This window comes from Drosophila serrata, unplaced genomic scaffold (genome assembly GCF_035046125.1).
Source record: "Drosophila serrata isolate PLE 108 unplaced genomic scaffold, ASM3504612v1 contig_273, whole genome shotgun sequence".
In the NCBI taxonomy this organism is placed as follows: Eukaryota; Metazoa; Arthropoda; class Insecta; order Diptera; family Drosophilidae; genus Drosophila; species Drosophila serrata.
Genome location: NW_028257171.1, coordinates 157154 through 184995, shown reverse-complemented (window position 1 = coordinate 184995; position 27842 = coordinate 157154). Strand labels below are relative to the sequence as shown.

Sequence of the window (27842 nt, the reverse complement as noted above, 5' to 3'; positions counted from 1 at the left end):
ATATTTCTATATACAAATCATAAATAACCATTTAGTAAATATGTTTTATGTATTTCCTTTTCATATATTTCTTATATGGGTCCGGCAGCACCATGAAAAGTAAATGGCAGACTTCTAGGAATGGTAGCACTGGAAAGAACCGTTATGGCTGCAGTTCTTTGACTTTTGTTTTCTTCGCTTATTCGTAATGAACTTCACAAGAGCGAAAAGTGCTAATGTTAGATATTAGGTGCCAATTACTTAAATAAAAGGTCAAAACTGACTTAAGTCATAAAGAAGCCATGGCCAATCCAAAACCTGAGGCGACCATCTTCGTGTTCAATGGCGATCATGAGAAAGACCGAAAGTACACCGAAATCGAGGTAAAGCAATTTGCGATAGCTAAATTTTGCCTATTTAGTGATTTGATTTTATTGTAGCGCCTGGGAATGACGCACTGGCAGACGGATTATGCCAGTGACATCTTCAAGTCGATGCAGGAGCAGGAGCAGCGACGTCGCCCGCTCCAGTACATGTCGACGCAGTTGAACGAGCGCCAGGAGGCAATGCAATTGCTGCATGAAATCACTCGCACGTACAAGTTGAGTCGTTGCGCCTTCCATTTGGGTGAGCACCGTGGGGGGAAGGGAGTTGTGAAACTAGAAACATAAATATAGCGTTTTCTTCCCTTCAGCCATGTACTACCTGGATCGCTTTGCTGATCATTACAAAATCCGAGCCGACAAGTTTCCGCTAGTGAGCCTTATCTGTCTTCATATTGCCGCTCAGATCGAGAACACCGATGCCGTCATACCGCGCTATAGCGAAATGAATCGCTGGGTTAAGGATGCCTACACTGCCACCGAATACAAGGTGGCGGAGCGTAAGATCCTTTCCTTTTTCAACTTTGAGATGATACGTCCCACGACGGCCAGTTTCGTGGAGTTGTTCAGCTGCACCTTCCTTACGCGCAACGATTTTGAGGACTATATCCGCATGTTGGATGGCTACGAGCGGGACCGCATTATTGTGGCGTACCAGCGATTTGGAAGCTTCGAGCAAATGCTAGACACACTTGCCCAGGTGCTGCTCCGCGTGGCCAATTGCACTTTGAGCAGTAAGTTTTGAGTCGTCTATAGTTGGCCATTTGGTAAACATTGCTTTTCCTCTTTCAGTTACCTCATTTGGCAATGTAGCCCCGTCCCTTGTGGCCGCCGCCTGCATTGCAGCCGTTCGTCAGGTGAACGGGGTCAAGCGCTGGTCGCAGTACCTCTTGGATCTAACCAGTTACTCAGAGTCCCAAGTGGAGGTCTATTCCGAAACGATAACTACGCATTATTATTATCAGATCATTCCGCCGCCGGCACCAGTCACCGTGCCAGAGCCCGAGAAGAAGGAGCCGCCTATTTATGAACATACCTCGGGTCAGAGCAACCAAAATTGGTCCAGTCCTGATTCCGGATTCGAAGAGCAGTTAACTGGAAGCACAGACTTTAAGGAATCTGAATTGGCTTCAGGCACAGACTTCGAAAAGCCTTCGACTTCATCTACAGACTTTGGAAATCTTTTGACTGCAGCAGCAGACTTCGAGGAAGACTTTAATGCAACTGGAGGCTTTGTAAATCCTTCGACTGCAACTACAGACTTCGTAAAACCATTGGCTGGAGCCACAGACTTCAAAGAACTTGAACCTGTGACCAAAGACTTCAAGGAACCTTTCAATGTCACTACGGACTTTAAGGAACCTTTTACTGTAACGAAAGAATTTTTTGTCCTTGATAATGGCATAATCCAGGTGGTAGAAACGTATAACATTATCACCGTACAGCTCCAGGAACCAGTCCCCACTGCAGATACCTCACATAGTGATCCTGAGCCAACCCTCAAGCGTCGTCGCCAGGAAGATGACATAGAAAGTGACGCTCAGCCGTTCAAGAAACCAAAATTGGTGACCGAACTTAATGACTAAGACCAAAGAGCCGTTTGGTGGAAATTATAAAAGGTTTTCAGGCGCACAAGATATTGATTGATATTCGATATGTGGCCGCTCAATTGAGTTGAGCAGCTACCATTATCGTAAATCATATATCATTAAGTTATTCATATATAAAGACATATATATGTATTTAATAAATAATTGAAATTACTTATTAACTTATGGATACAAAAATGTAGAAAAATACTCAACAAAAAGAAAACGAACGCATTATCAACTAAAAACAATAAAGACATATTTATATATATTTTCCTAACAGAAAACAACATGGCCCATTTGCTTATAACTTATAACTTAAGTTTAAAGTCCGATCTTGGAATGCGAAACAAACAATTAAGGAACAATTGAAAGGATCTTTAAGGCTGTCATCTTATTCGTTATTTTTACACAGGTTTCTAAAAAATATAGGAGGGTTAATTTTCGGAATATTAAAAAAGCGAGATATATATTTTCGTGGGAGATTAAGTAGTTCACTTTAGGCAAAGGGAATTGATTTGAAAAATGCTCATAAAAAGCTCTTAAAGATAGCTAAAGTTTTTTTATATTAAATAAATGCAAAAGCATTAAGCAATATTGCCCAAAGTTTACTTCAACATCTCCATGCTGACTTGTCATCATCAGGGAATTATTTCAACCAGGATAGCACACACGCAAACAAGCACGCACTGCTTTTCGCTAATCCTTTGAAAAGATCTGTGTTGAAATAATTGTAATTTAAAAATTTCAAACTAACTAACTTAAACCTGCTTGGCTATCCCAGTGTCGTAAGTAGAGTTATGTTTGGGGGGTTAAGTAGAAGGAAGGAGTCGTTGGAATTTACAACATTTACAGGACAACGGCGTCCAGGTGGCTGGACATCTGTACAAGTGGCTGGCAGCACTGCAGCCGCTTTCATCGCTGCATATCCCGCCTTTTCAGCACATCGAAAATCACATCCGAGGCATTTTGTTTGCTGTTGCTGGGATCATTGCCCGATTCGTCCTCCGAATCGGTCTGCTCCAGCAATGGCACCGTCAGCGTCGAGTGCGACTTGCTGACATGGACACCGACGGCGGCACCGCCAGCAGCCACATCGCCGCTCGCGTTGAATTTGTATTCGCTGGAGGATTCCTCGTTGTCGTTGTCAAACGCCAAGGCCTTTTGCTGTTTCTGCGCCTCCTTCATGCTGGAGTACTTGTGCAGCAGGTGGCACATGATGCCCGCCAGGCAAACCACCAGCCCGATCACATTGATCAGACTCAGTTTATCCTTTTTCAGAGTTACGGCCAAGGCCAGCTGACAGATGTCCTTGAAGATGCCGGCTATCGAGAGGGTAAGGCTGGAGGTCTTGCACAGCACCAGAAACTCGCTGAACTCCATGAGAAAGGCCAGCAGAGCACCAAACGTGATCCGGGCAATGGCCCAGGTGATCTCATTCGAGGTGTAATTGTGCATATCCTCTAGAACTTTCACCAGCTTGACACCTGTAAGGATGGTAGAGTGTTGGGTTTTTGAATTAAATTCTAAAAACATTATAACCAACCTTCGATTCCTAGAACTAGCGGCACCAGCGAGGCAATCATCCACGGCTGCATGTAGTAGATCATGTCGATGGGATTGTGCAATCCCAGCTTTGATTTCTGCATAATGAACTGGGCGAAACTCCAGCGCAGGCCGCTGCTCAGCGATGCGAAGAGGATGAAGAAGAAGCCCAGGGCGTTGAACTGCGTGGACTTGTAGGTGAACATCACCAGGCCAGTGCCTATCAGGCCCACAATCGAAACCAGATACCAGCTCTGAAAGCAAATAAGGAGATTAATGCACAATCTATATGGAGGCTTTACTGGGAGAATTCCCTTTTTTTCCTAACAAATTGATTCAAATGCTTCTGTATATTTTATCTTTTCTTTGTCGTATTCTTATCGCAGAAAGACTCATAACTCATTTTTTTAATCACTTTTTAAATTCAATAATAGATACTGAAGTGATAAACTTATATTGCGATGTTTCTGATACCAAAAAGTTACAGATTAAATGTTTAATTTAAATTCAATTTGCTAAAATTTAAAAATAAGGCAAAGGCCCTAAAATAAATTTGTGAAAGTCTTGGCACTTTAAAATCACAAAGAATTCGGCATTCTCCCAACCACTCACCTTCTTCTCTAGTCCCAGGGCAATGGCAAACAGCAGGATAAACACAATGGTCGATGACTTGGTCATGGTGTACAGCGAGATGGGCACCAGAGCTAACCCCCAGTTGGAGAAGCCAATATCAATGGCACTGGCCACACCAGTCGGAGCCATCTTGCGCAGCGCCACTCGCCAGTCCAGTTGGACACGGGACCTGCCCACACGCAGCTTGTATAGCCGCCGGGCCAAGGCTGCAAGCAGGAATTTCAACACCAGATGGTACGTGACAATGGCCAGGGGGAAGGGCATCTGCCGGTTGATGTCCGTCTGGTAGAAGGTCAGCGAGATGGACAAGGTGAGATAGAGCAGGATAATGGCCAGCGTGCCAACGGCCATTTGCATCATCATGTTTTCCTGTCGTGCCAGCGTGGTATCGCCGCCCTCCGCTCCTGCTGACGAATCCGCCTTGCTGACGGCGTATTTAAAGTTGCTCTGCCGTTGCGTCCGATGCGTCTGGTTGCCATTGTTTGGCCCTATCTTGTGCTGGCCCAAATCGAGCTCGATCTCCTCGTCTTCCGAGGTGGCGCTGTTACCATGATGATGGTTTCCCGCCGCTGCTCCGCCGACGCCGCCGCTATTGTCGCCGTCGTTGGCACTCAGGCGCTCGTACTTTGCCGCCACCATTATCGGTTGGTATCGTGTCACCTGGAGTATGGAGAGAGAAAAGCAACAACACGTATGTATGAAAATATTGCTACGCAACAGACAGGCCAGTCAGCGGCGCAAGAACAATTTTAACACGTTACTTCTTTCGTTATCTCGGAGTTTACGTTTCGCGGCCGACATCCATATGTTGTCGTTTTCCGCCCTGCTCCCACCCCTTATCTCCTGCTATTTCTTGATATCTGCGTTGTCTGATTCGTTGGCGTTTGTTTAATATTGGAAATGGGTTTTTACGCTTTCCATTTTACCAAAAAAAAAAACTTTTGTTTTCTTCTTTATTCAACTGTTTATACACAACCAGTGCAGATTTCTTGGTTAGTTTCTGGCTATTTTTGGCTTGCGGGGGAGGCAGAGCACAGCTCAGATGGCAGGTGGGTCATCGCCAGCTGGCTGTTATCGATATATCGATAGCCATTGCGCTATTTGCTTTTAATTTGTTTTAAATTTTAAATAAATTAAATTTTTAATGACTAAATGCCATTAAGTAAAGTTTGTAGGAGTTTAATGGCTTTGTACTACAAATATCTTTTTTAATTTTAGTATTCCTTGGCTTTTATTTTCACATTTTTATATTAAGCAGTTTCTCCTTAGGAACCTCGCCTTAAATAGGCCTTCCACCTTTAAAAGTGTCTCGAGTTAAACATTGGTTTACAATTAGTCGAAGTGCTTTTAAATAAATGCATTTTGTGTGCCGGTTTTCAAATAAGATTGTTTGAACATTGTAATTGATAAATATGTGATACAACTGAACGATGCAACATAACATCCTTGATCTTCTCCTATATTGTAAGCTTTACGTCTAGGCAGTATTCATGTGCTGTAGAACCACTGGAGCTGTTGGAAATAAAAACATTAATAAATAGAACATTTTACATAAGCCATTTAAATACCCAATCTGATGACGGCGATGAGCGTGCCGAAAAGGATGAAATTGAAGCGAACTTCGGCTGCCACGCGTTTCTTCTCCTCGGCGGGATCGGGCTGTGATTGTTGCAGGCGGAACATGTTTGTATTTTAGTAATATTTCTATTTATTTACAAAAAAACGTGCTGTTTTTCGCTTATTTTGATAAAAGGTGTGACCGCAGACAAATTGTAGAAATATACCTTCATAATATACTAAAACAATATAACAATTTTTTTACGCCTTTCTGTCTGGATGAGAGCAGATCTGTTAATTAATTTTACTTCCTACATGAAGTTTCGTAAACGTGTAAAATACTTCTGTAAGAGTGTACAGTGTAGATTAACAAATATGTTCGAAAACATCGATAGTGCAGAAAATGATGATGATGTTTTGAAAACAATTTACTATTTACTCTGTGGATGAGAGTGGATATGCTCTGCACATTACTTCCCATATAAGAGTTCTACCCCATGTATGAGAATTAAACCCAATGTATCTATAAATGTGTAACATTTTTATCTAGACATGTAAGGTGTAAAATGTTAGATAACAGCAAATATCGCAATATCGATAGTTGTGCAAAGAAAATTTCACGATACAAATATATCCTTTTGAGAAAAAATATCGATATATTAATGTAGTTTCACCCTTCTGCTCGCCAAAAAGGACTTTTTTAGTTGATTTTAGCTTTTAGCAGCAGCAAGCAGCAACTCGTCGGATTCGTTGCTCGCCCAAAAGCCGCGACTATCCCCCCATCAAGCTCGTACAATTAAAATCGAAGCAGGATACCAAAAACATACAAACATACAAAATGCGGTGCGGTTTAAGTAAATAAACAGTCAAACGTTTGTTAAAAACAACAAGTGCATCGAGCACAGCACACCCCGAGTGAAGCAGAGATTCTGTGGAGTGATTTAATCAAAGAAAACACACAGCAAAATGTCGACCATTGTGGAACAGGTGAGAGGAGCAGTGAATAAGTAATAGTAATCAAAAATAGCCAAGGCTTTCGTTATATTCGGTTGTTGTTGTAATTTCTTGAGATTATATAAACGAAAGCAGCTTATCAGCCATTAGGCGAAATGTTACGGTATTTTGCTTACAAGACCGCCGACTGCGTAACATTCAGTGTCAGTGTCTGTCAGTCGCCGTCTATGGGTGTGTGTGTGAGTGGGTGAGTGAGTGTGTGTATTAGGGTGGCTTTAATTTCGTAAAGGACAAAAAATAAACATATAAACAATTAAGAGGGCATTACATCTTGATCAAGATGACCTTACATTTGCTATTTAAAATATTTAATATTATTAGGGGAATTTTTTTTTTTAATAAAATATAATACAAAATAAAATACAACAAATATTTTCTTTTTTAACTTATTGAATGGTTATAAAAATATAAATAACAACAAACATACATAAATATATCTATATATAAAATTATTAACTTAAAGAAGCTATTTTAACTCGTAGTTCTATTAACTTTAATTTATTATGGTACCCTAAAGGTTATCATTACTTTTAAATATCCCAGATTTTTAAAAAATTTTAAAGTGATGTAGTAATTGGACTTGTTTACTAAATATTACTTTACGTATGTCCTAATCATGGCTAGTAAAAGGTAAAAACACCATATTTAGTTATTTTTAAAGAAATTCATTTATATGTTTTATAAATTAAGTCTCAGCTAAGGCTTTCCCCAAATCAATATCGATACACCTTACCAAAGGATACTCCCGCCTATGTCTTGCGTATGTGTGTGTGCGCCTGTCTGTGTTTGGTTGTTTTTGCATTTCCATGGCAACGTAACGGCAACTTCCTGACGCCCGCCGCTTTCGATTTGACAGTAAAATTCGATTAATTTCTAATCGGCAGAAATCAGTGTGACAAGTGCAGACGACGACGACAGCGATTCCTCTCCTTCCTCACACTATATATACTCGCATACACGTGCACCCTTGGACAAATATAAATAGCTGCCATTTTGCAAAGCAATTTCAATTCCCAATTCACATACACCAGCGAGGCTATACTCGTATATGGCCAATACAAACACACGGGCGCGATGTAGCATGCAAATTTGGTTTGCTTTTGCTTTTGCTCGTGGCCTGTGTGTGTGTGTGTGTGTGTGCGGCGGCGAGAGTATTGGCGAAAGTGTGCCAGTGTTGGTCTGTGATTTTGACATTTTGTTGCACAAAATCCTTCATATCCTTCGGATGGTGACGAGAGTGGAGGCGAGAGGGCGCCTTGGGCAAATTTCAAGTGCAGCGCTCTGCCTGTCACACTCCGCAATCGACTCGACTTGACGTCATAAATGCAAAATGAAGCGCTCGCTATCTCACGTACAGTGAAGCCCCAAAGCAAGTGCTACAATGTGAGTTTAACAACATTTTAGAGGTCACAAAATTGCCAACAGGGACGAATAAATCCAAAGGGGTGTCAGAGAAAACTCTGGTGAATAGAAATCAAATTAAAACAGGATGCTGCGACTAAAGAAGGGCCAAAAAATGTCCTGGCACTCCTTTTAAATGATTTAAATTCTCATATATTTTTTATTAATAACTAAATATTCTAGTATCTAAGCAAAATATTAAATTGCCTCCTTAAACTACAGCATAATAATTTAATATATAAATAAAAATCTACATGAATTCAATTAAGATATTCAAATGTTTAAATGAATTTCCAAAAAAATTCAATATCTCTAAATTTAACCATCAATCTAGGAATTATTTTCGTTTTCACTTTATTTTTTTGTGCAAATAAATATCAACATGCCTCTAATTTAATCGAAAAACAATTTTGTTTGTGACCCTTTGGCCAACATTTTATTGTTATATTGTTGACATTCGTTTAACCCGAATAATACAAAAGAAATCTATTTTATTATTTTTCTATTGGTTGCAAAAAATGTCTGTGTTTTTGCAATTGATATTTCTTTTAGAGAACTCTCTGTGGCGTGCATTCTTTTTAGTTTTGTTCCATTAATTAAATACCAAAACAATTTCATTAAATTCCTGGATAATGGATTTTAAGCATTATTACAAAGGAATTACTTGAAAGATTACTAAAAAGAAATGCTTATTAAGGATAAAAAATAATCCTGTTATTCCAATTGAACTGCTGCAAATAATTTGACTCTGATCTGATTATTCACGTTAAGGGCAAAGGAATTGAAGGTACTTTACAAAATTACCCCCCTTCACCCACATAACCTAAGCTGATTTAAAGATTTCCATGCTCTGGGTCCCTGGGCTCAGTGCAACTTTTCCAATTTTCATTTAATTCCTGCGCCAAATCTGTCTCGTTTCATGCCATTGGTGGCTTTAATCAATTCCCCCTGCTCCCACCTCCCCAGATGGGTCTGGGCCACTGTGTGTAAAACTTAATATTTTCCTTTTGCTGGAATTTTCCGTGTTCCTGTACGAGTCCTTCGCTGACGCTGACGCTGCCGTGTATTTTCTTCATTTTCTTCTCTTGTCAAGTCAAAGTCAGTGGAACTTTTTGTTGCATACTTTTCAGGGCGCACATGTAGCGCGAGTCATTACGTTTTATAGACTTTATAAGAAGTTTCGTTTATGCAGTTTGCTCAAAAGTTTCACCTAGGTAAAATGCACGTGTGCGTTGGCTTTGTTCCTCTCGAAATTGTGGCAGAAAGATATACACCGAAGAAGTATCTCTTCGTCTTTTATAGCCATCGCCATTAAAGTTTTTTTTTGGCTGATGGATGTTAAGTTTTGTGGAAATCGGAAAGATTTTCTCACAACATGGCAAATGTTGAAGTCATAAAATTAATTTCCCAAAAACACAAGGATAAATCTTGACAAACTGGGGATAAGTAGTTGAAGTTTCTGTGTAGAAAGTTTAAAGGATTCTTAGCATGATTTTTGTTCCTAAATTCGAATATCTTTTGATTTAAACAAAATAGAGTAGTCAGGGGAAATCTCTTCACCTGCAGAAACAAGACGTAATAAATCTAATACCCTAAAACATCTGTAATTTATGGCTATATCTTATCTTGGCTTACTTTTCTTTATATCTTGTTGGGCATATGCCTGAACCTGAAGTTCTCACGGAACCTCAAGTTATAATAAAATATTTCAATGCTTGTGATGCTTTAATTTATGCGGCCATAAAGGCCAAGCGCCTGATATCCATATACATATACATATATATACATAAATACATACAAGTAGCTACACCATCAAGTGCAACACATAGGCTAACTAGGCGCCACGCCTCCCTTTTCGACCCCGTATTTGTAGCCCCCTTTCCGGGGGTCTTCTTTTTTTTTTTTCGTTTCTCCCCTTAGTTTGTTACGTGGAAGAGGCTTCTTCCAACCATTTTCCTCCACCATTTTGAGTACCCATTACGCGTAGAGTTCAAGGGTGTATCAAGAAAGGGTTTGACAGCATCCTGTAGGAAGGATATGTATCATATTTGTGGGAATTAACTTGGAAATGAATCCATCAAGGATAAAAACTAATGTTAAAGATATCGTACTTGATTCAAAATCAATTTAATATATATTTTTAAAGAATCCACAGTTTCCTTTAAAGATTCCTCTAAATTTGTATACCTCAATATCTAATACTCTTTAAATTTTAAGCTACTTCTCATTAAAACCTCTATAGGGTATCCTATAGTCGCATCCCTCCCTACCATAGCAAAGGTTTGTTTTTGGTTTTTTCTTTGTGTGTGTGTGTGCGCCATTTTGTCAGAGCATAAATTACAACTTCAGGTGTAGCTGCTGGCGACGAGGGGTAAAGGTGCAAACGGAGGGGGCGGGGATGGATGGATGGATACCGCTACCGTCTGTTGCCGCTGCTGTCACTGTCGCCGGTTGCTGATGCTGCTGCTGTTGCTGCTGCTACCATTGTTGTTGTTATTGTTGCTTACATAATGTTAATGATGCTGCCCCAGCCGGCAAACGGAAAATGGGGGGAAAAGCGGGCGAGACAGGGTGGTGAGGGGCTGGCAGGAAACTCGTTTCAGGCTCTTTGCCAAAACAAAAGTCAAAAGATGAGGCAGAACTGTCGCTGTGACCTCCGTGTGTACAATGGCCTGTACCCCTCTTCCCAGTCTAGTTAACAGGATCTGCATCCGCCGGCTGGTTGATGTCCTGTGTCACAGTTGTTTTTCCATACTCTTTTTTTTAATGAAGGGTTATCCTGACAAGGATAAAAACTTTTAAAGAATATTATAAATAAACTAACCTAATTGCTAAGTGTCAAATGCATATATTTTTTAATGCAAGCTTTTAAATTTTTAATGGTTTAAAACATAAAACCATATTAGTGTCCAAGTTTTTATTAGTATTTCTTTCCTCTCGGAAATATTCAGCTTGATGTGTGCTTCCAGGCTCCAGGGGGGGAAGGATAACTATAATATATGTGCATAAATTCTATGTTCCCGGCGACACAACACCACATCCTGTAGCCTTTTAGCCCCATATCCTGGGTTATAAGTGTATATAAAATGTGCTGACTCATGGATTTTTCATATCTCACTACTCCCCTTTTTTCCATTTCCTTTTTATATTTGCTGTCCCCGGCATATTATTTCAATTTGGCGGTGCAACAAAAGAGTTTTCCCCACCGCTTCTGAGTCACATGGCGTATGCGTAATGCAAGAGAGAAAGGAGCAGGGCAGTAGCAGCTTCCCCAAGGATAATGCAGCTCGTTATGCTTATTTGCCCGCCCACAAACACACTCATGTGTGTGATGTATGTGTGTTGGAAAAGGAAATTGCCCCCGAGGTCCTGACATGCACACACACTCACACAAAGTGTATGTATGATGTGGGAAAAAGGGACTCTTTGCTAAGCGAAAGGGTGCGGGGCATGGCTGCAGGGTTCATGGCCCCTGAACTGACCGCCAATGGACTGCATGCCATAAAATTGCTTGCCCTTTATGCATCCTTGATATGTGTTCATCTTCACCGGGCACTCAAGGTCAAAGCCTAGATGTTTTGATTTAATTTATTGCTGCCTACATTTGAGGGCTCATAAAAAGTAATGTAAAAGTCAAGGAAAATGTCTTGAGAAAATGAATTCTTGTTATTCCTCTTATGAACAATTGACAACTACTGTATGCATCAGTAATTAAATAAATAAGATACTGACCATCAGACAATGAATATTGCTTAAATGGCAACACATCCTGTTAAATGCTTAATAATGCATGCTAAATCTTATTGAGTTGAGTGTTGTGTTCAACAGAGAACATTAAGTATTGTTTTCTCAGTGGATTTTCACAAGATTCTCTCTCTCTCTGATTTCCACTGCGGTATCTCGCATTCCCCCTTGTTGCTTTTGCCACAGAAAAGGCAATATTTTGCTTGTCTGCCTCTATTTATCTTCTCCTTTGTCTCTTCGCCTCGTATTTTGATTGCTTTTCCACACTCCCACAATTTGAGGTGACTCAATGTCTTGCTCATTTCCCTCGTGCGGCCGGAAAACTACAACAGACACAGAGAGAGAGTGTGTGTTTGTGTGTAGATTTTTTTCTTCATCAGTTCTTTGTGCTCTCCGGTTTTGGGTGAAAAGCTGGAAAAGTTCCAAGTGTGGTGCATGACTTCATATAGAGAGTAGAGTATCCTGTCTACTGCTCTTGATTTTCCCTTGAATTTCGGGCTCAGAGCTTGATTAGCATTTCTCTCTTTCTTGGATTAATTTGGGAATGGCTTTGTCTATGCGAGAAATCAATTATATTGAAGTTTTGCCAAAAGCGAAGGGCTGCTTAAGTTGATGGGAAATGTTTGAATGGATTCATGAAAGTGGTCAGAATCAATTCAATTTGAGGCAGTGTTTGGTATGGCTCAAGGGGTTTTCTAAAATATTTATCACACAAAATGGAAGTCAGTTTAGGTATTTTGTGGTAGGCGTAGATTTAATTAAATGGGGAAGTTACCTATAAAGAAAGTAAAGAATTTATGTAGAGCATTTAGAATGTAACATTTGTGGCTTTGCAGTAATTTATCAATTAAAATGCTGATATCTTATTTAGGAAAATATATAATTCTTAGGTGAAATAACATATCAAGATTTCCCCAACTAATCTCCGGTAGAGCCAAAATCAATATTTTCATAACTTCTCTACCGGCATTTACTCATTAATTTGTGATGCCTTTTGCAACTCACCCACCCCCTTGGCTGGCTTGGCTTTTCCTAATCAAGGTCCTTGGCACCAGTGTTGGCACCACCATTGCCACCCCATTAACTGTTATCTCACGCCCTCGACTTGGCATGTCTTTTGCCTCCGCCCCCCCCCATACCTTGGCTTTTCTCCATTTTCCCTGCAATTTTCCCTGGCTCTCGGTTCGTTCTCAGTTACTTCGATTGCGATTGTGTTTGCTGTCTGTTTTTGATAGCAACGACGAGTATTTTCATTTTCCCATCATTTTCCTTGTACACATGTGTGCGTGTGTATGTGTGTGTGTGCGTGGTTTCTTTTCTCATTTTCGTGATTTTATTACTTTTACTTTTTACGATTTATTTGCTGAAATTGCTTATTTCCCTTTTAGCCAAAGAACAAAAAAAAGGAAAGCCAGCTAAGAGAAGGAGAGGAAATTGGCATTTGGGGGCGGAGTTGATTGTTATTATTGTTGTTGCCACTGCCACTGCATTGCTTCTTTGTTTTCGGCTTTCCTCTTAGTCTGCTCCGTTTTCTTCATTTTCCTTTTCACCTCTGCCATTCGCCCCATTTCTAAGTCATAACAGCTTTTGGCATTGGGAAATTGAATTTTCCTTCAAACGTTTGCGTTTTTAATCGATTCCAATTGAAATCCAAACTATATTTCTAGTTTTTCTTGACTTATTTCTTTATCAACTCGGTGCCAGGGCTCCTTCAACTTGGTCCAAATGCGATATACTATGTGTTATATACCTACATATATACAAGCATTTTGTATAGAATGCTCTTTTTTCCATTAATCATACGCCCCGTTGCATCCACATAAATACTCATAGTTGTGCCACCGTGCACGCTTTTCCTCTACTCGCGTTGAATTCACAACTGACATTGCACACGGATTTTCCAAGTCTCTGAGCACAATCACCAGGATAACGAAAGGGTTAAGGAGAGGAAGGATAACTGGCAGGATGAAACTGGCAGGAAAGACAAATAATCCCGCTCATACACACACAGACACACATGGCAACACAATTTGCATGGCAAATATTTTAAATGCCAATTAAAATTATTAGAAAAGTTGTGGGGCATGCCTGCATGCAGCTTTATTATTAGCAAATACAGTATGGGAAATTATTGTTTACTCGGACAACAATAAACATATATTATTGTTTGGTTAAACAATTTATCAATTACGAAAATGAATACAGGTTTAGCCTTAATTAAAGCAAACAAATAAGGTTTATCTGGATATATTTTCTGTTCACCTTTTAACTTAAACTGTGTTTAATTAAAATTAAATAGTTTTCCTGATTGCTTCGATTTTTTAATAATTAATAGTAGCCTGGACTGTTGAAGATTTGATGTGATTAACTTAAAGTTCTGACAACTGAAAATGTACCAAAATAATTATTACCAAAAGCATTTATTTGAGTACAAATTTGTGTCTTTAATTAAAGCTTTTATTGCCTAAATAATTTATTTTTAGTATGTGTTTTAATTACTCTTTCGCTTTCCAAAAACTAAATCTCTCTCAATTTTCCTCTATTATGTTGTTTAGCAAACAATTTATTTATTTATTATTAGCTAACGTGTATTCTCCATCATCTCATCTAAATTTTAGCTAACATATTTACTACTAACAAGATTTTGCGAACATTTTAATTTTCCCCCAGAAAATTGCTCGCAATCAAATTGAGTTCACAAAAAGTTGGCTCTTTAAACATTCAAAATTTGCGTAATTGACTAGAAATTGGTATTAGCCACGCACATACGTGGTGCCCTCTCAGCCCCCGTCCCTACCACACACAATTTGCTAAATTGCATGGAATACTTTTCAACGGTGATACTAACAAAAATAAAATATAAAAAAAAAACGCAGGGAAAACAGAAAAACACGCTGAAATTTCCCCTAAAAATTGCTATCTAAATTGCAAATTTTGCGGCCGGCGTAATTGAAAAACATAAACCGTCGGTTACCACACCACACACCCCATTGTACCAGCCCACCCAGCTTAGCCAGAGTTTTCCTCATTTTTCCCCGTGCTTTTCCCAGCTTGACTACCGTTTTGCCATTTTATTAGTTATGCAGCATGGGCAGCAAATTAAATGAAAATCGAGCTAAAAATAGCAGGGCAAATTTGTCGCATCCACAAAGCAGATATCCTTTTCCCGCCTCCCATTTTCTACACTTTTCCCCAACACTTTGTGCTCTCCCCCACCCCGGCATTTACTGTCCCCTCTTCGCCCCCACCCTTGGCACTTTCCATCTTTTGGCGGTACAATTACAAAAGCGTTTGGGGCAAAAATGCCTCAATTTACAGAAAAATGGCCGTCATCGATTTCCGCTTTCGTGTTATTCGATATTTATCTGACTACAGTGAGAGAAAAAATGGATTTAAGATTAAGGTTTCGTGAAAGATTATTATAAACTCTATATTTTAAAATGAAGCTGAAGCTTATATACCCTTTCAGCTTGCAATTGAATTATAGGATCGTATCGGAAATCATACCTTAGCTTAAAATTCACATTCTTTGAATTGCTATTCATAGATATTTTTATATGAATATTTCTCGAATAAATCAAAGTTTAAAAAACTCATAACTTAGCCAAAATACCAGTAATTTTAATTCGGAAAGCTGTTCTGGGTTAGTTTTTAATAGCATAATAAATCTACATACTCTATTTAAATTTTAACAAAATTAAAATTTTTCTTAATTTTTTAATATTTTAATGATGAAATATTCACTATAAAATTTTGAAAAAATTGACAAATTTTATTTTTGCACCGGAGTTGGCTAGATCGACTCGGCTTTTAATGCTGATCAAGAATATAGATTTATGGGGTCGGAAATGACTCCTTCACAGGGTTATAAGCTTTTGATTACAATTATATTACCTTGTAAGGAAATAAATATGTAGAAAAAAAGATAAATTGAATACCATTCATTATGACATATTTTAGGGGTTTTTTAACCAAAACATCTATAAAAAAACATTAATATACATATATTAAATATATTATATTTCCTTTAAATCCCTCAAATACTTTTTAAATGTGCCTAAAAGTATTATTTTAAATCCATTCTCTCATATTGCATTTATCTAAAAATGTATAAATTATTTTATGATGCTCTTGAACCTTTTTTAGGTGATTTTAAATCGATTTTCGACACAATACATAGTTTAAAGTTGTTCTAAAATATCAATTTCCATTTAAATTTAATTTTTTCTCTGTGTATACAATGGGTTACCATCGATGGGGGGTGGTGGTGGTATTTTTGAAAAGTGCGTGTATTGGATGAAATGATTTCGCCATTTGGTTTACTCTTTCACTCCGTTACTCGTTTCGTCGGCTTTTCATTTTTATGTATTTGACATTTTGCGTTATGCGTTCAAAATGTCATCAAAATATCCATAAATTTTGTGTATGTGTTGTGTGTTGTGTTGTGTGTGAGTGAGTGTGTTCTCTTGGAACGTGTCCGTGTGTGGTGTTCGAGGGGAATTCCGGATAGTGACTGCCGCATGTTGCTCAATATTTGCCAGCATTAAACTGTAGATGTATTAACATAATGTGTCAGGCCCAAAATGTACAATATATGTATATATATTTATATATATGTTCAACCAAATCCGCACACACGCAAAATGAGAAATATATATATGGAAGGATACACACAATTCACATTTGGGGACCATCTGTGGGGCAAATGATAAAGCACAGTGGCTTTGGAAGTATTTTAAACTATTTAATTATGGAAAAGAAAGTTCTTAAAAGAGAATTTAGGGAGTGTATAAAGTATTGTACAAATTGTAAGATTAGTTTTTACAAGGTCTTCAAAATAAGGGCATAAAATCATTAAGAGAAAGTATTTAAGAACTTTAAAGTCAATTAAAATCTTCATCTGACTAAAAATCAATAATTAACAGCTTCAATTTACTTTTAATAACGCAAATTAAAACCACAAGTTAGTAAATTGTAATTACTAAACATACTTTCCCACAATCTTGATATATTTGCATTTTTGCTTCACGCAAAACCACAAGGATATACATATAAGCTCTTGATTAAGTAGTCAAGTTGTATAATAAATTGAAAATATACTCTCATAAATCGTTTCAAAACGATGGCCCTCGCTTCATCTATAAATGGCATATTGAATGTTGTCTAAACCCCTCATGGTTTGCCACTGCAACCATTATCCTAATTACACAAGCACATACACACTCATACACCAGGATATACGGACTTGGCAGGACGAGTGTCGACGTCCGTCGCCTCCTTATATCGGGGAAGTCATAGAGAACTTTCAGTTGACTGCAAAATATGACGACAAGTTGACGCAACTCGGAGAACTGTCAGCCAAAGTTGAGGCATTTTTCCAGCTGAGGGATTTCGCTTTTCCCGATGCCAGTCTCCGCGTATATTCGTATTTCTTTCAGCTGTCAGTTGGCGCACATCGCTTCCGCCGCTTCAGAACACACATAAAAAAAAAGGTCCTGTAAGATTTTAAGTAAAAGAAAACACTAGGAAAATTATATATTTAAATAAATTGTATTGAAAAATGTTAATGGAAAACATTGATAAGATATTTTTTGAGTAAATCATTTAAAGTCTCAAAATAGCAAGGTTTTCATGATCCTTTTTAACTTAAAGGTACATTTTTATACCTTTCTCTATAAAAAATAATCCTTTAAACTCCTTACTTTAAAGAACTTTTTCTTTTATTTTTTAAGAAAACTTTAATAATTTATACACTTTTCTCTCCGTGCATTCCACACATGGAGAGGAAGAGCCGACAGGATGGAACTCAAGTGTAGGAGATGGGGCCGAGTGACTGTGGCACGTCACGTATGTTTTTGTGCCCAAGCATTCGCATAAACATTCCTGGTCCATGGATCTTGGTCCTGCAGCTTCGTCTCTTTTTGCCGCATCTTCGCCAGGACATTGGCATTGACAGGCTCGCGTCGCTTTGCGTTAAATGTCAGGCCCCCCTGTTCCCTTTTTCTTTTCCGCCGCGGGGTCACAGCAATTGACCTTCCATTCATCACTATCCACCGTCACCGGCAACGCCTCACTCCCCCCCGTGAGATTGTTTACTCAAGTAGCACTCTTGGGAAAACGGGGAAACTCAGAGCATTCTGTCCATTGATGTTTACCGCATTTGTTTATCGATTGAGCTGGAAAAACAGTTGAGTTTTAGGTTACTGAAAAAACACAAAAGCGTCCGCTTTGAGTTGGTCAGGGACTTTGGGGTGATCTGTAATTATCCCTTCAAATGAGGCTGAAACGCATAAAAGGAGTGACTGGGAGGGGAATGGAAACTAAAATAAACAAAGTCAATCAATGTTGAACTTTCTGTGAGGTAAATAAAAAATATTTGAAGAAATGGTTATAGGAGTCGTAGTAAGAAAGTGATTATGGGATTGATTTCATAAGAGTTTTGAGATCTTTCTTGGGTTTAGGTTTCAAGACCATTTTTCTAACAAAAGAATTTCATATTAACTTATTATAAATTCCAGTGATAATCACAATATTTTTCTAGCCATTTTAATGATATATTTCCAATTTAAGAACCTCAATTTTACTCCAAATAAGCTCAATCACTGTGAAATGACAGTGAAAACTCCTATAATAATGGAAATTATTCTTTTATTCATAGTCTACATTTGGGCGTTTTACTTCCGTTTCCACCTCCTTCCTCCATTTTGTTTCTTCCTTTTTTGCGGGGGTAAGCCTTTGTGTGAGTGAGAAGAGAAATGGCGAAGAAAATGAGCAACCAAATAACTGTAAATAAGCAGTGAAGGAATGTGACAACATCCTCGGTGAGGTTGATAAGGAATTCCCCCTCGTTTGCTCGTAATTTTTTGTTGTCCTTATTTATTTTCATTATTTTTTTTTTCTGTTTCGACACAAAAGGCAACAAATGAAAGACACAGAAATGCTTGTGTAATGAAAGACTTGAGCAACATAATAAATAATGGCAAGTACACCAGCTTCTGGCTTCTTTCCCAACTCTACCCCGTCCATTTTTCGCATTTTCTCAAGCTTCTCTCATTACTTGGCTGGGTTTTTCCAATGCACTCCAAGTAAAAGAAGGATGACAATTAGAAAACCGTTTCGGAGAGTCATCAGTGTGCATGGGAAAACTCGGCAAGCAGCTTTTCCCCATTCCACTTGCCGCCCTTCAAAAAATGTTCATGAAAAATGAGCAGCGAAAGGATTGAAGGGGAAAAAGGATTGGCCCTAAACAAAAGTCGAAAACGAGAGCCAGTCCTTGTGAGTCCTTTTAGCGAATTCTTCTCCGGAAGCTTTAACATTTGGAATGTGATAAAAAAGTTTCTTAAAAGTTGGTGACAAGACCACGTCATGTCTTCTTTTTATCTAAATAATCTCCTCAATAGAGTGGAACTTAATTAATGATGCTTTTAATTAAATTAATTGACTTCCTAAATGGAAACAAGGAAGCATTATCTAGATTTGTTAAGGGAAATGTATAAATTGAAATGTAAATTTGGTACTTTAATTTATATTAAACTGTTCTCGATTTTTCATAGACCTTCTCATATAAATATTTATAAAAGTGACACAGTATTTAATAGATTACAAAACAAATGTCAAAATAAATAATTGATTAAATAAATAGCGACAATTAGATAAAATGTAGGGTAAAGACAAGTAATATAATGAGTTAAAGGCCTTCAAATTGAATACGATATCTATTCCATTATTCAATTTACAACTTAATCCCTTATAATATTAAATAATGTAAATTAAAAATGTTTAACAAAAAGGTAAACAAAAAAGACATCCTCAATTCTGGTCACGGCAAAACCCTCTCGTTTAGCTTGTTAAATCATTTGTGTGTTTTGCTGCTGCCTCAAAACAAAAAACTATTTAATAAATTATTTAAAAACAAGCCGCAAAAGCAAAAAACTAACATAAATGTCGACATAAAAGTACCGAGAAACAAACAAATGCGGCAACATGAAAAAGATTTTAATGACCAAAAAGGCAAACAAATCATAGAGTGGGGAAAACAACTATCATATGACAGCAAAATTATCCTGGGAAACACACACCAGAACACACACCGGACCGGATATACTCACATGGACACATGGATATACTCACAGGAGCAAAGTTTTGAAACCATTTTCCCCCAGGACTAACCGGCTTCGTTTTAATTGTTACCGCCTTCTTCCGCTTGGAAAATGCTTTCTAAATTAATTAATAGCATTGTCTGTCTTTGGCAATTTGCCACGCCCACTCGCCCACACACACAGTCTTACACACAAACTATAAATTGAATTTTCTTATGCGTTGGCACAAAATGGAGTGCGAAGAAAAATTATTTTCCTTGAGAGAAAATGTTTCGAAAAGTTGACAAAAAATAATGGAACCAGTTAACCCCTGTTTTAACACTTTAAATTGATTTTTAGTTGCTTGAAGTTGAGTAAAACAATATATATAAAAATTAATGAATACTAAATCCAATGAAAAATTTATTTTTATTAAAATTCCATGAGTACTTTTTTAGTATAACAATATCCCCCGTATTGCTATCTTTTATAGAATGTGAAATTTTAATTTTAGCCTGAAACCAACTTAAATATTTATCTATAAAAAATGATTGGAAATTTATTTCCACTATATTTTTGGAAAAGCATTTAACTCCTTCGCTTGCCAAAGGGGTTAACAAGACGAAAAAGCTGAGAAAAATCGAAAGAGGCCAAGTCAGCGAGAAGCCAAGCAACTTTCCAGGCCGAAAATCCTTTTTTAATTAAATTTTCTGTACATTCTGCAGTTTTTAGGTTTGAGACAGGCAATGGGAAAGATGTGGAAAACAGGCGACAGTCAAGAGTCGAGAGTCGAGACTTTCCCTCGCCAATTCACGTCGCTCATATGTGACGAAAGGAAAACTCATGTGGTTTTTCTCCCGGCCTGTGGAGAGTGGAGTTGAAGGAGTAGTAACCAACCAAAAGACAAAGTTTCCGTTGGCGACATTCTGGCTGTGCCTCTCCTCTCCCTAAAAACTCCTCACCCTCGCAGAGGACACTCCTTCGCTTTTTGTGTCAAGTTAATCCAATTAGTTGTTTGGGAACGTAGTTTGCACTTTGATTTCCAGCAAACGCCACACCATCTGTGACGGGTCTCTGCCTCAGACTCAGAAATTACCAACTAAATTGGACGAGCAGGAGATGGATTGAGATGGAATTGATATTGATAACCGAATTATGAATTGAGGTAGTGTCGAGTCTTTGTTACTAAACATTTACACCTTAATAACCATATATGTTATTAGAGTTCAAGCGAAATATTTAGCATTTTATCGAACTTTAGTCAGTTCTTAAAAAGGTCTTCAATATGTTTTTAATTTTGGGACTGTCACTAAGCTAAACATTGTTGAGTGAGTCCCTAACCAGATGTGGGATGATTCTTTATATATGTACATTGTACAGTGTACAGTTTATATATCAGTTTGGAGCTGATTAAACACTCATTAAAAAAAAAAAAATACAAAAGCTCTATGGCATTATCTCTTTTTTTTTGGTGCTCTCTCACTGATCTCTCTCACTCTCTCTATCTCTGTTTGTGTTTCTCGATCTCTTTGCTCTTCTCACTCTGTTTGCGTGATTTTTAATCCACAGTTACAGCTCGCTTATCAGTTGTCAACAGACCTCGTCGATCCTATGTGCTATATGATATACCCTACATAATTTGGGCCTTATCTATTAATCCATCTTTAGAATTTTTAACTACATATCAAATTAATATTAATTTACTTGTATATTACTTGTATTAAGCTAATTAAGTTACCAAAGGGATTTCAATCGATATATATTTTTATACAAATAGTTTTCCCTTAGACCTTGCCTTAATTAAGCCAATAAATACTCCGGAAACAGAACAATAAATTACTAGTTGAAGTGTCATATAACATAAAGTTGACACCTTAATTAATAGTTTTCCATATAAAAAAAAACACAAATAAACATATCATGACAGTGAGATAAAAATACCAAATCAACTGAAGGCAATAAATTAAAGGGAATTAAAAATTATTAAATCTACAACTTAATTCTTTACAAAAACAAACCCTTTAATAAAACGTTTTTTATAGGGCATTACCAGCTTCCCCTTAACCGCATCGATTTTTTTGTCTTATCTGCAACAGATGCTGCGTACACGGTTTGGGTTAAGTCCGAGAGTAGAAATTCCCGAGCATGACGTGCATTTTTATGACACGGCACGCTCAAAGCTTTTTAAAATGTCATTTAAAAGTACAAAAAACAAAAAAACAATAACGAAAAACAAGAAAACAGGAGGAGAGATCCCCGCTTGTAAAATAATGTAGCTGTCCGCACCACGCTCTTTGTGGGCGCTCTCGTGTTCAGTAGCGTTTTTGCAGTCGAAATCGTGTGACACTTGCGTCCGGCGGAATGCTTTTGTTGTTGCCTCTCTCCCCGGAAGCAAAATTAATTACAAAATATATATACATATATATATATATCGCAGCTCATAATTTCATTTACTGAGTGTGTGTGTGTGTCACTTTAATTTTTGCAGGCAGCCACAGCGGGCACTCCGAACGCAACTGGAATATCCAACTCAACCGTAGTTGCAGCGGCGGAAACTTCCGCTCCGGGAGCGGCAGCGTTGTCGGAAATTGAGCAACTGCAGCAGGCATTAATCGAGAAGCAGACGCAGCTTTATAATCTGGAAACGGCTTGCCTACGGGAAACGGAACGGCAGGTGGAACTGGAGGATAGTGTGATTGCGTGGCAGGATAAGTACGATCGGTTGTACGAGTCGCATAAGCGTGTCCAGAAGGTCAATCAGAGTCTGGAGGATAAGATGCTCAAGCTGGTGGACCGGAATGCCGGCGAGCGGGCGCAGCTGACCAGCGATGTGGCCACCTTGAGTGTGAGACTGGCCCAGGCCAATTTCAATATTGCCAAGCTGCAGCGGGAAATTGTGAGTACAAAATATGATTAAATATATATTCCTATCTCATTGAAAAGTTGTTAGAACTTTCAGTTAATTCATAATTTTAAGTTTTGAGTAGATTTGTAATCTCTATGAATTACAAATTCATTTAAATAATATATTCTGAAAGCTACTAGAGTCTATACAAGTCTTACCTCGTCGTGTTTGTAATAAACCTGTTGTCAATGAAGTCATTTTTAATATTTTTTTTATGAGGTTATGACACTACATTGTTGTCTTTACTTATTAAAGGCCTTGTGGAAGTTTGTTTACTTTAGAATTATTCTGTTAAAAGAGTATTGTTTGTTTATAAGAATATATGAAAATAGAGTCACGAAAAGAATGAATAATTTAAAATATTATAAATTACTTAAAAGGAGTACCTCACTTTTTGATATCATAATTTACTTAACGATAGAACTCTGCCAGATTACCAGCTAAGTTCTTAATTAATGCAATTTAAACTTGATACTTGAATCAAAACACAAATTATCTCTTTTATAAAATACCTCCCTAATATTTAATATTTATTAAATCTCAGCAATTTCCTTAAGATCAGCTTTTCTTTGTGTGTTTACCAGTACCAATGGCTTTAACCATTAGATTCTTAAGAACTTTACCTGATCTCTACCAAGCTCTTCTATCAAACTCTTCTAAGAAATAAGAAAATTCACTTAGCGTTTTTGCCCAAAAGAACAAATAAAGCCCGTTGGCGTTCAGTTCGTTCTTTGACAATTTCAAAATCCCCCCCAAAAAAAAGGAAAAACGCGCAGCAACCCAAACAGCTTAAAGTGGATTTCCCGATTTAGCCAAGTCTAACAGCTGCCACAACCAGTTCAAGTCCCAGCTAAAGCCATATAGCTCTTCCCTTACCAAATCTACGCCACGATGTCGGTGCAACCAACTAATTGGCCGCCAAGTTTCGAGAGGAGAAACAAACACACTCAAAGTCTGGAGCTGGATTTTGGGGGTGTTTTTTGTTTTTCTATTTATTTATTTTTTCTGTCGCTGCTTTAAGCTTTCGGGTGGGGTTTGAGGGGGGGTTAAAGTCTAAACAAATGAAAGGCGGCAGAGCGTTAAAAACTCAGAGTTGCAGTTGCACTTCTACTTACTACAACTTATACACCCCTTCTTCTTTTTTTTGTGAGTGTGTGTATTGTACAAAAACTAGAACTAAACTTTTCCAATTCAGTTTGTTTTTTGCCATGCTGCGAGAAATACGAATATATATCTGTTCCCACAAAAAAAAAAAAAAAAGTTTTCAATTAACGCAAAACAGCAGCAAATGCACTTTAGATGAAGGACATGCGGACGATGACGATGACGGGGGGTTGGTTGTTTTTCTATATCGACGGGGTGTCTGCTTTGGGCGAGGAAACCTTTTAACGTAGGTGTCCTGCGGGTGTCCTAGTCGACGAGGTGTTGGCACAAAGCGATTGCCCGTGTTGCAAACAATTAGCAGGACTTTCGGCCAAAAGAGTGAATGAAGCACTTGGCAAAAAATCACTATAAATCAATATTAAAATTGAAAAAGAAGAAAATATTTAAATAACTTGTTGTTGATTTCAAATCCTTTTGATTTAATCATCAAATCATCATTAGCTACAGAAAGTTAGATAACAGTTATCATTAATTTTCTTTGAAAAACTAAATGGAAATGTAGTAAATATTTACCAAGTTTTGCTTAAAAAAAGATATACAAAAAATTAATAATAGTATTTTTCGCTAGTGCATGTTAGCCAGGGAGGGGGTCACAATGGCTGAAGAGGCAACTGGAGGAGGTCCTCACAGCTGCAACTGCTTTATTAACTTGTTTTTTTTTTTGTCCCTTCCTTTGTTGTTTTCCCGTCGCTTTTAGCCGCCGCGTTTGCTGCCGTTGAGTGTTTGCGCAAATTAATACTTAAAAAGCATTTCCACCTCTTCAAAAAGTTGCGCAGTTTCTGTTACGTTCCGCTTGACTTTGCTTTGTTTTTAGCTGTTTTGCTGGGTTTTATTTTTGTCCTTTCGTTGCTACTTTTTCATTGTTGTTGTTGTTTTGTGTATTTCTCAAGGAGGCGCCTGCAAGTGTGCAAAGGTTTTTAAGCGGTTTTTTGACCCATTCGAAGGATACATTGATGTTTTGCAGGGGGTTTGTTGTTTACTACAGATTCGAGAGGCTGCGAAACAAAGGAAGCTAAAGTTTCTACTTAATATCAATCATTTTTAGTTTATTTTATTTGATTTAATCAAATATTTTGACATTTTTTTTCATAATTATATAAATACGGAGAGACCACACTGCGTATGAGTGATATTCTGTGAACATTTCTTTACGAAATTTAATTTATATAAGTCAAGGGCTTAATAAATCAAAGAAATCTAATATTTCTGGTTTATTCTTATAACTTTTACTTATTTTTATTTAATTTAATCAAAATTTTCTTTATAATTACAAAAACAAAGACAGCCAACACTGCGTATGAGTGATATTTTTCGAATATTTCTAATGGAAATTTAATTTAACAAAGGAGAGAAATATTTCTGTTTGATCATAACAATTTTTACTTCGTTTTACGTAACTTCATAAAATTTTCCGCGATTTCACTCATAATTTAAAAAATTAGGACAGACAACACTGCGTATGAGTGATATTTTGTGAACATTTCTTAAAGACATTTAATTGATATAAACTATAGGTTTTATAAAACAATTAAATATGTTTTAGTTCCTCAAAAATCATCGATTATCTTAGTTTAACTTACAAATTTATATTTAAAATATTAAGCTAGCCTTCTCCCTTGAAAAACAATGCTTTAAAATCTGTAAAAACCCCTAAGGGAAACGCTCTAAAATATCCATTTAAGGTAGTGTATTTTTCCCACCATAAATCCAAGTTTTCAGACAATTTATCATTTTTTTTTTTTCGTTAGCGCCGTCTGTTTGCTAGCAAGTCTGCGAATTTTTGAAGAGAACGAAAATCTGGCGAGACAGGAAAAGCGTGTGTGTGTGGGAAGAGGGAGTGAGTGAGTGAGGGAAACAACAATGTCAATAACCTTTTTGTCAGTTTTCGTTCATTCACCATGTCCTTTTCGTTGCTTCCTGGCCTGGCCTGGCCACATCCTTTCATTCCGGCTTGCTGATGCTCTGATAAAAAATCAGCACTTGGTCATGGACTGTCGCTGCGTCACGTGCCTCACTGCGGATCTCACTGGCACTCTCCCTCGATGCCATTTACCTTGGGGCTGCCACCAAATGTTGCCTCATCCTCCTCGTGCCTCTCTCTCTCTCTTGCTGTGTGCTGTGAAGCCTCCTTTAAGCCCCCATTTAACTCACTCTCTCCCCCTGTTTTACCCACTTGCTATCTGTTTTGGCCATGGTTCGTTAATCTGACAGTGGCTTTTTTGCATGATAGCTTGGCGTTTCCGTTGCAAAACACTTAGTCGCATACTCACTCGCTCTCGCTCGATGCTTCAGTTTTGCAGCCATGGCCGTGTCCTGTAATCCTCGCAGGGCCATCAGGTTTCATTGTTGTTTTTTGTTCTCGTTGTAGTCTGTTATTATTGTTTACCGCTCTTACGGGAAAATGCGGGCTGAAAAGCTCGAAACAGCGAGCGATTACAGGCAAAGAAATATGGTAATGTCAGGGGAGTTATTAAAGTTGAAATTCTGAATGGATAATTATCATATTATTTACTTTAATAAACCTGAAAATCCAGGTTACGTATTCCTTTATTTCATTTATAATATTTTCGTATTTAATAACCTATTTTTCTCTCGCTGCAGTGGCCATAAACAAAAGTGCATATTACTCGCTTTCCGTTTATGCTTTTATACTACCATTTCTGCTTTTAACTATCCATTTTGGCCATTGTTTTATTTGTATTTCGCTCTGTTTTTCTCTCAGTTCGAATATTTTAAATCGTCCTGCCAGGAGGCAAACAACAACAACAACAACACCATCGTTAGCCACGCCCTCCTTTTTGTAATTCCCACTTGCATTAAATGCCGGAGCAAATGTAAATATGCTCTGGGGCTGAGTTGTCCTGCCTCGCTCGTTGGTGCAACTGACTGCCAGGACCCAATGCGTCGCATCACAGCTCCGGTTGCAACTGGAGCAGATAAAGTGCAGCAGCAGGTGCAGGAGCAGCAGGAGCAGCAGGAGGAGCAGGAGCAGCAGTAGTTCCCATGGCGGATTCCCAATTCTCTGCGTCAGTCTCAATTCCCTGCTCCCTGTTCCCTGTCGTTCCCCCCCCGGCACAAGTCCCTTTCTCTTTTGGATTTCCCATTTCCATCCCTTCAATACCCGCTGGCTTACCGTGTATGTTCCCTGTTCGGTAATGACGCGCTTGCGGTTTGCCTTCTGGTCTGGCTGCTCCTCTGGGCTCCCTGCTCCCTGCTTTTGGGGTCCTGCTTTTGGCCTGCTCTTATGGCTTGTTCCTATGGCCTGTTCCTCTGGCCTCTGGCCTCTCCTTCTGGCCTCTTCCCTTGGCATAACGTGTGTGTAATTAATGTTTTCCACCACACTGCGAGCATTGGGTTGAAATAAGCGGGAAATTGATTGAACTCTGGGAAATAAATATCAGAGTAAAATAGGCTTGAAAATAGGTATATAAAGAAATTTATTTGATTTTTATTTGTATTATATATAGCCCTTGATCCCTTAATCATATTTAAAACCTAGCTCAAGGCTAACGAATTAAAGTTCTTGGGAAAATATATATAGAGAAGATCAAGTTGTTTTACAAAGAACTATTAGATATTATACAAATTTAGTAAAAATTTCCAAATTTTACAAGGAACTATTAGATATTATACAAATTTAGTAAATAAATAAATAAATAAATAAATTTAAAGTTGGAAGTAATAACGATAACCTTAAGCATATCTAAAGCCTCAATTTCCTTAAATATTTCTTCATTTATCCTAATGCTTTTCCCTTAGTGTCATGCATTTCCTGATATCCTGGATCACTTTTCCCCTGTTGCATGCCCCCATTTGGCTGACGATGCGACTGGTGCAACATGGCGTATAA

The 27842-nt window shown here is 38.0% G+C and overlaps 4 protein-coding genes across 7 annotated transcripts in view; 2 read left to right on the top strand and 2 right to left on the bottom strand.

The window, feature by feature from the left end:
- Positions 1 to 193: 193 nt before the first annotated feature.
- Positions 194 to 2238, top strand: CycJ (Cyclin J). The gene is made up of 4 exons (XM_020944408.2): positions 194 to 362; positions 420 to 606; positions 674 to 1096; positions 1155 to 2238. The coding sequence occupies exons 1-4, from the start codon at positions 282 to 284 to the stop codon at positions 1946 to 1948; spliced, it is 1485 nt and encodes a 494-aa protein (XP_020800067.2). The 5' UTR covers positions 194 to 281; the 3' UTR covers positions 1949 to 2238.
- Positions 2186 to 5173, bottom strand: LOC110177608 (solute carrier family 35 member H1). 2 transcript variants are annotated; one of them, XR_002319306.2, is made up of 5 exons: positions 4891 to 5146; positions 4109 to 4789; positions 3498 to 3750; positions 2713 to 3438; positions 2186 to 2370 (listed from the first exon to the last, which is right to left on the bottom strand). XR_002319306.2 is itself a non-coding variant. In XM_020944407.2 (4 exons), the coding sequence occupies exons 2-4, from the start codon at positions 4766 to 4768 to the stop codon at positions 2867 to 2869; spliced, it is 1485 nt and encodes a 494-aa protein (XP_020800066.2). In that variant the 5' UTR covers positions 4769 to 4789; positions 4891 to 5173; the 3' UTR covers positions 2186 to 2866. The 2 variants fall into 2 exon arrangements, 1 of the variants encoding a protein (XP_020800066.2); XM_020944407.2 differs by having other exon boundaries at positions 2186 to 3438; positions 4891 to 5173.
- Positions 5174 to 5333: 160 nt separating this feature from the next.
- On the bottom strand, positions 5334 to 5894 carry LOC110177610 (uncharacterized). Its single transcript, XM_020944409.2, has 2 exons — positions 5698 to 5894; positions 5334 to 5641 (listed from the first exon to the last, which is right to left on the bottom strand). Exons 1-2 carry the CDS (start codon positions 5810 to 5812, stop codon positions 5607 to 5609), a joined length of 150 nt encoding a protein of 49 aa, XP_020800068.1. The 5' UTR covers positions 5813 to 5894; the 3' UTR covers positions 5334 to 5606.
- A 481-nt stretch (positions 5895 to 6375) lies between these two features.
- Positions 6376 to 27842, top strand: part of LOC110177580 (uncharacterized) — a 48593-nt gene continuing 27126 nt past the window's right edge. Inside the window, exons 1-2 of one of the 3 annotated variants that reach the window (XM_020944362.2) lie at positions 6376 to 6673; positions 22412 to 22819. In XM_020944362.2, coding sequence (XP_020800021.2) covers positions 6653 to 6673; positions 22412 to 22819 — 429 coding nt within the window. In that variant the 5' untranslated portion in view covers positions 6376 to 6652. Of the gene's footprint in view, positions 6674 to 21929; positions 22820 to 27842 lie in introns of those variants that run through there. The other 2 variants (XM_020944361.2, XM_086834618.1) reach the window with 2 other exon arrangements.

Coding starts and splice junctions, on each gene's coding strand:
- CycJ (XM_020944408.2), top strand. CDS start 282: ATGGCCAATCCAAAACCTGAGGCGACCATCTTCGTGTTCAATGGCGAT. Junction 363..419: donor GAAAGTACACCGAAATCGAG/GTAAAGCAATTT, acceptor ATTTTATTGTAG/CGCCTGGGAATGACGCACTG. Junction 1,097..1,154: donor GGCCAATTGCACTTTGAGCA/GTAAGTTTTGAG, acceptor TTCCTCTTTCAG/TTACCTCATTTGGCAATGTA.
- LOC110177608 (XM_020944407.2), bottom strand. CDS start 4,768: ATGGTGGCGGCAAAGTACGAGCGCCTGAGTGCCAACGACGGCGACAAT. Junction 3,751..4,108: donor CCCTGGGACTAGAGAAGAAG/GTGAGTGGTTGG, acceptor ATTTGCTTTCAG/AGCTGGTATCTGGTTTCGAT. Junction 3,439..3,497: donor GCTAGTTCTAGGAATCGAAG/GTTGGTTATAAT, acceptor CCATCCTTACAG/GTGTCAAGCTGGTGAAAGTT.
- LOC110177610 (XM_020944409.2), bottom strand. CDS start 5,812: ATGTTCCGCCTGCAACAATCACAGCCCGATCCCGCCGAGGAGAAGAAA. Junction 5,642..5,697: donor CATCGCCGTCATCAGATTGG/GTATTTAAATGG, acceptor TATTTCCAACAG/CTCCAGTGGTTCTACAGCAC.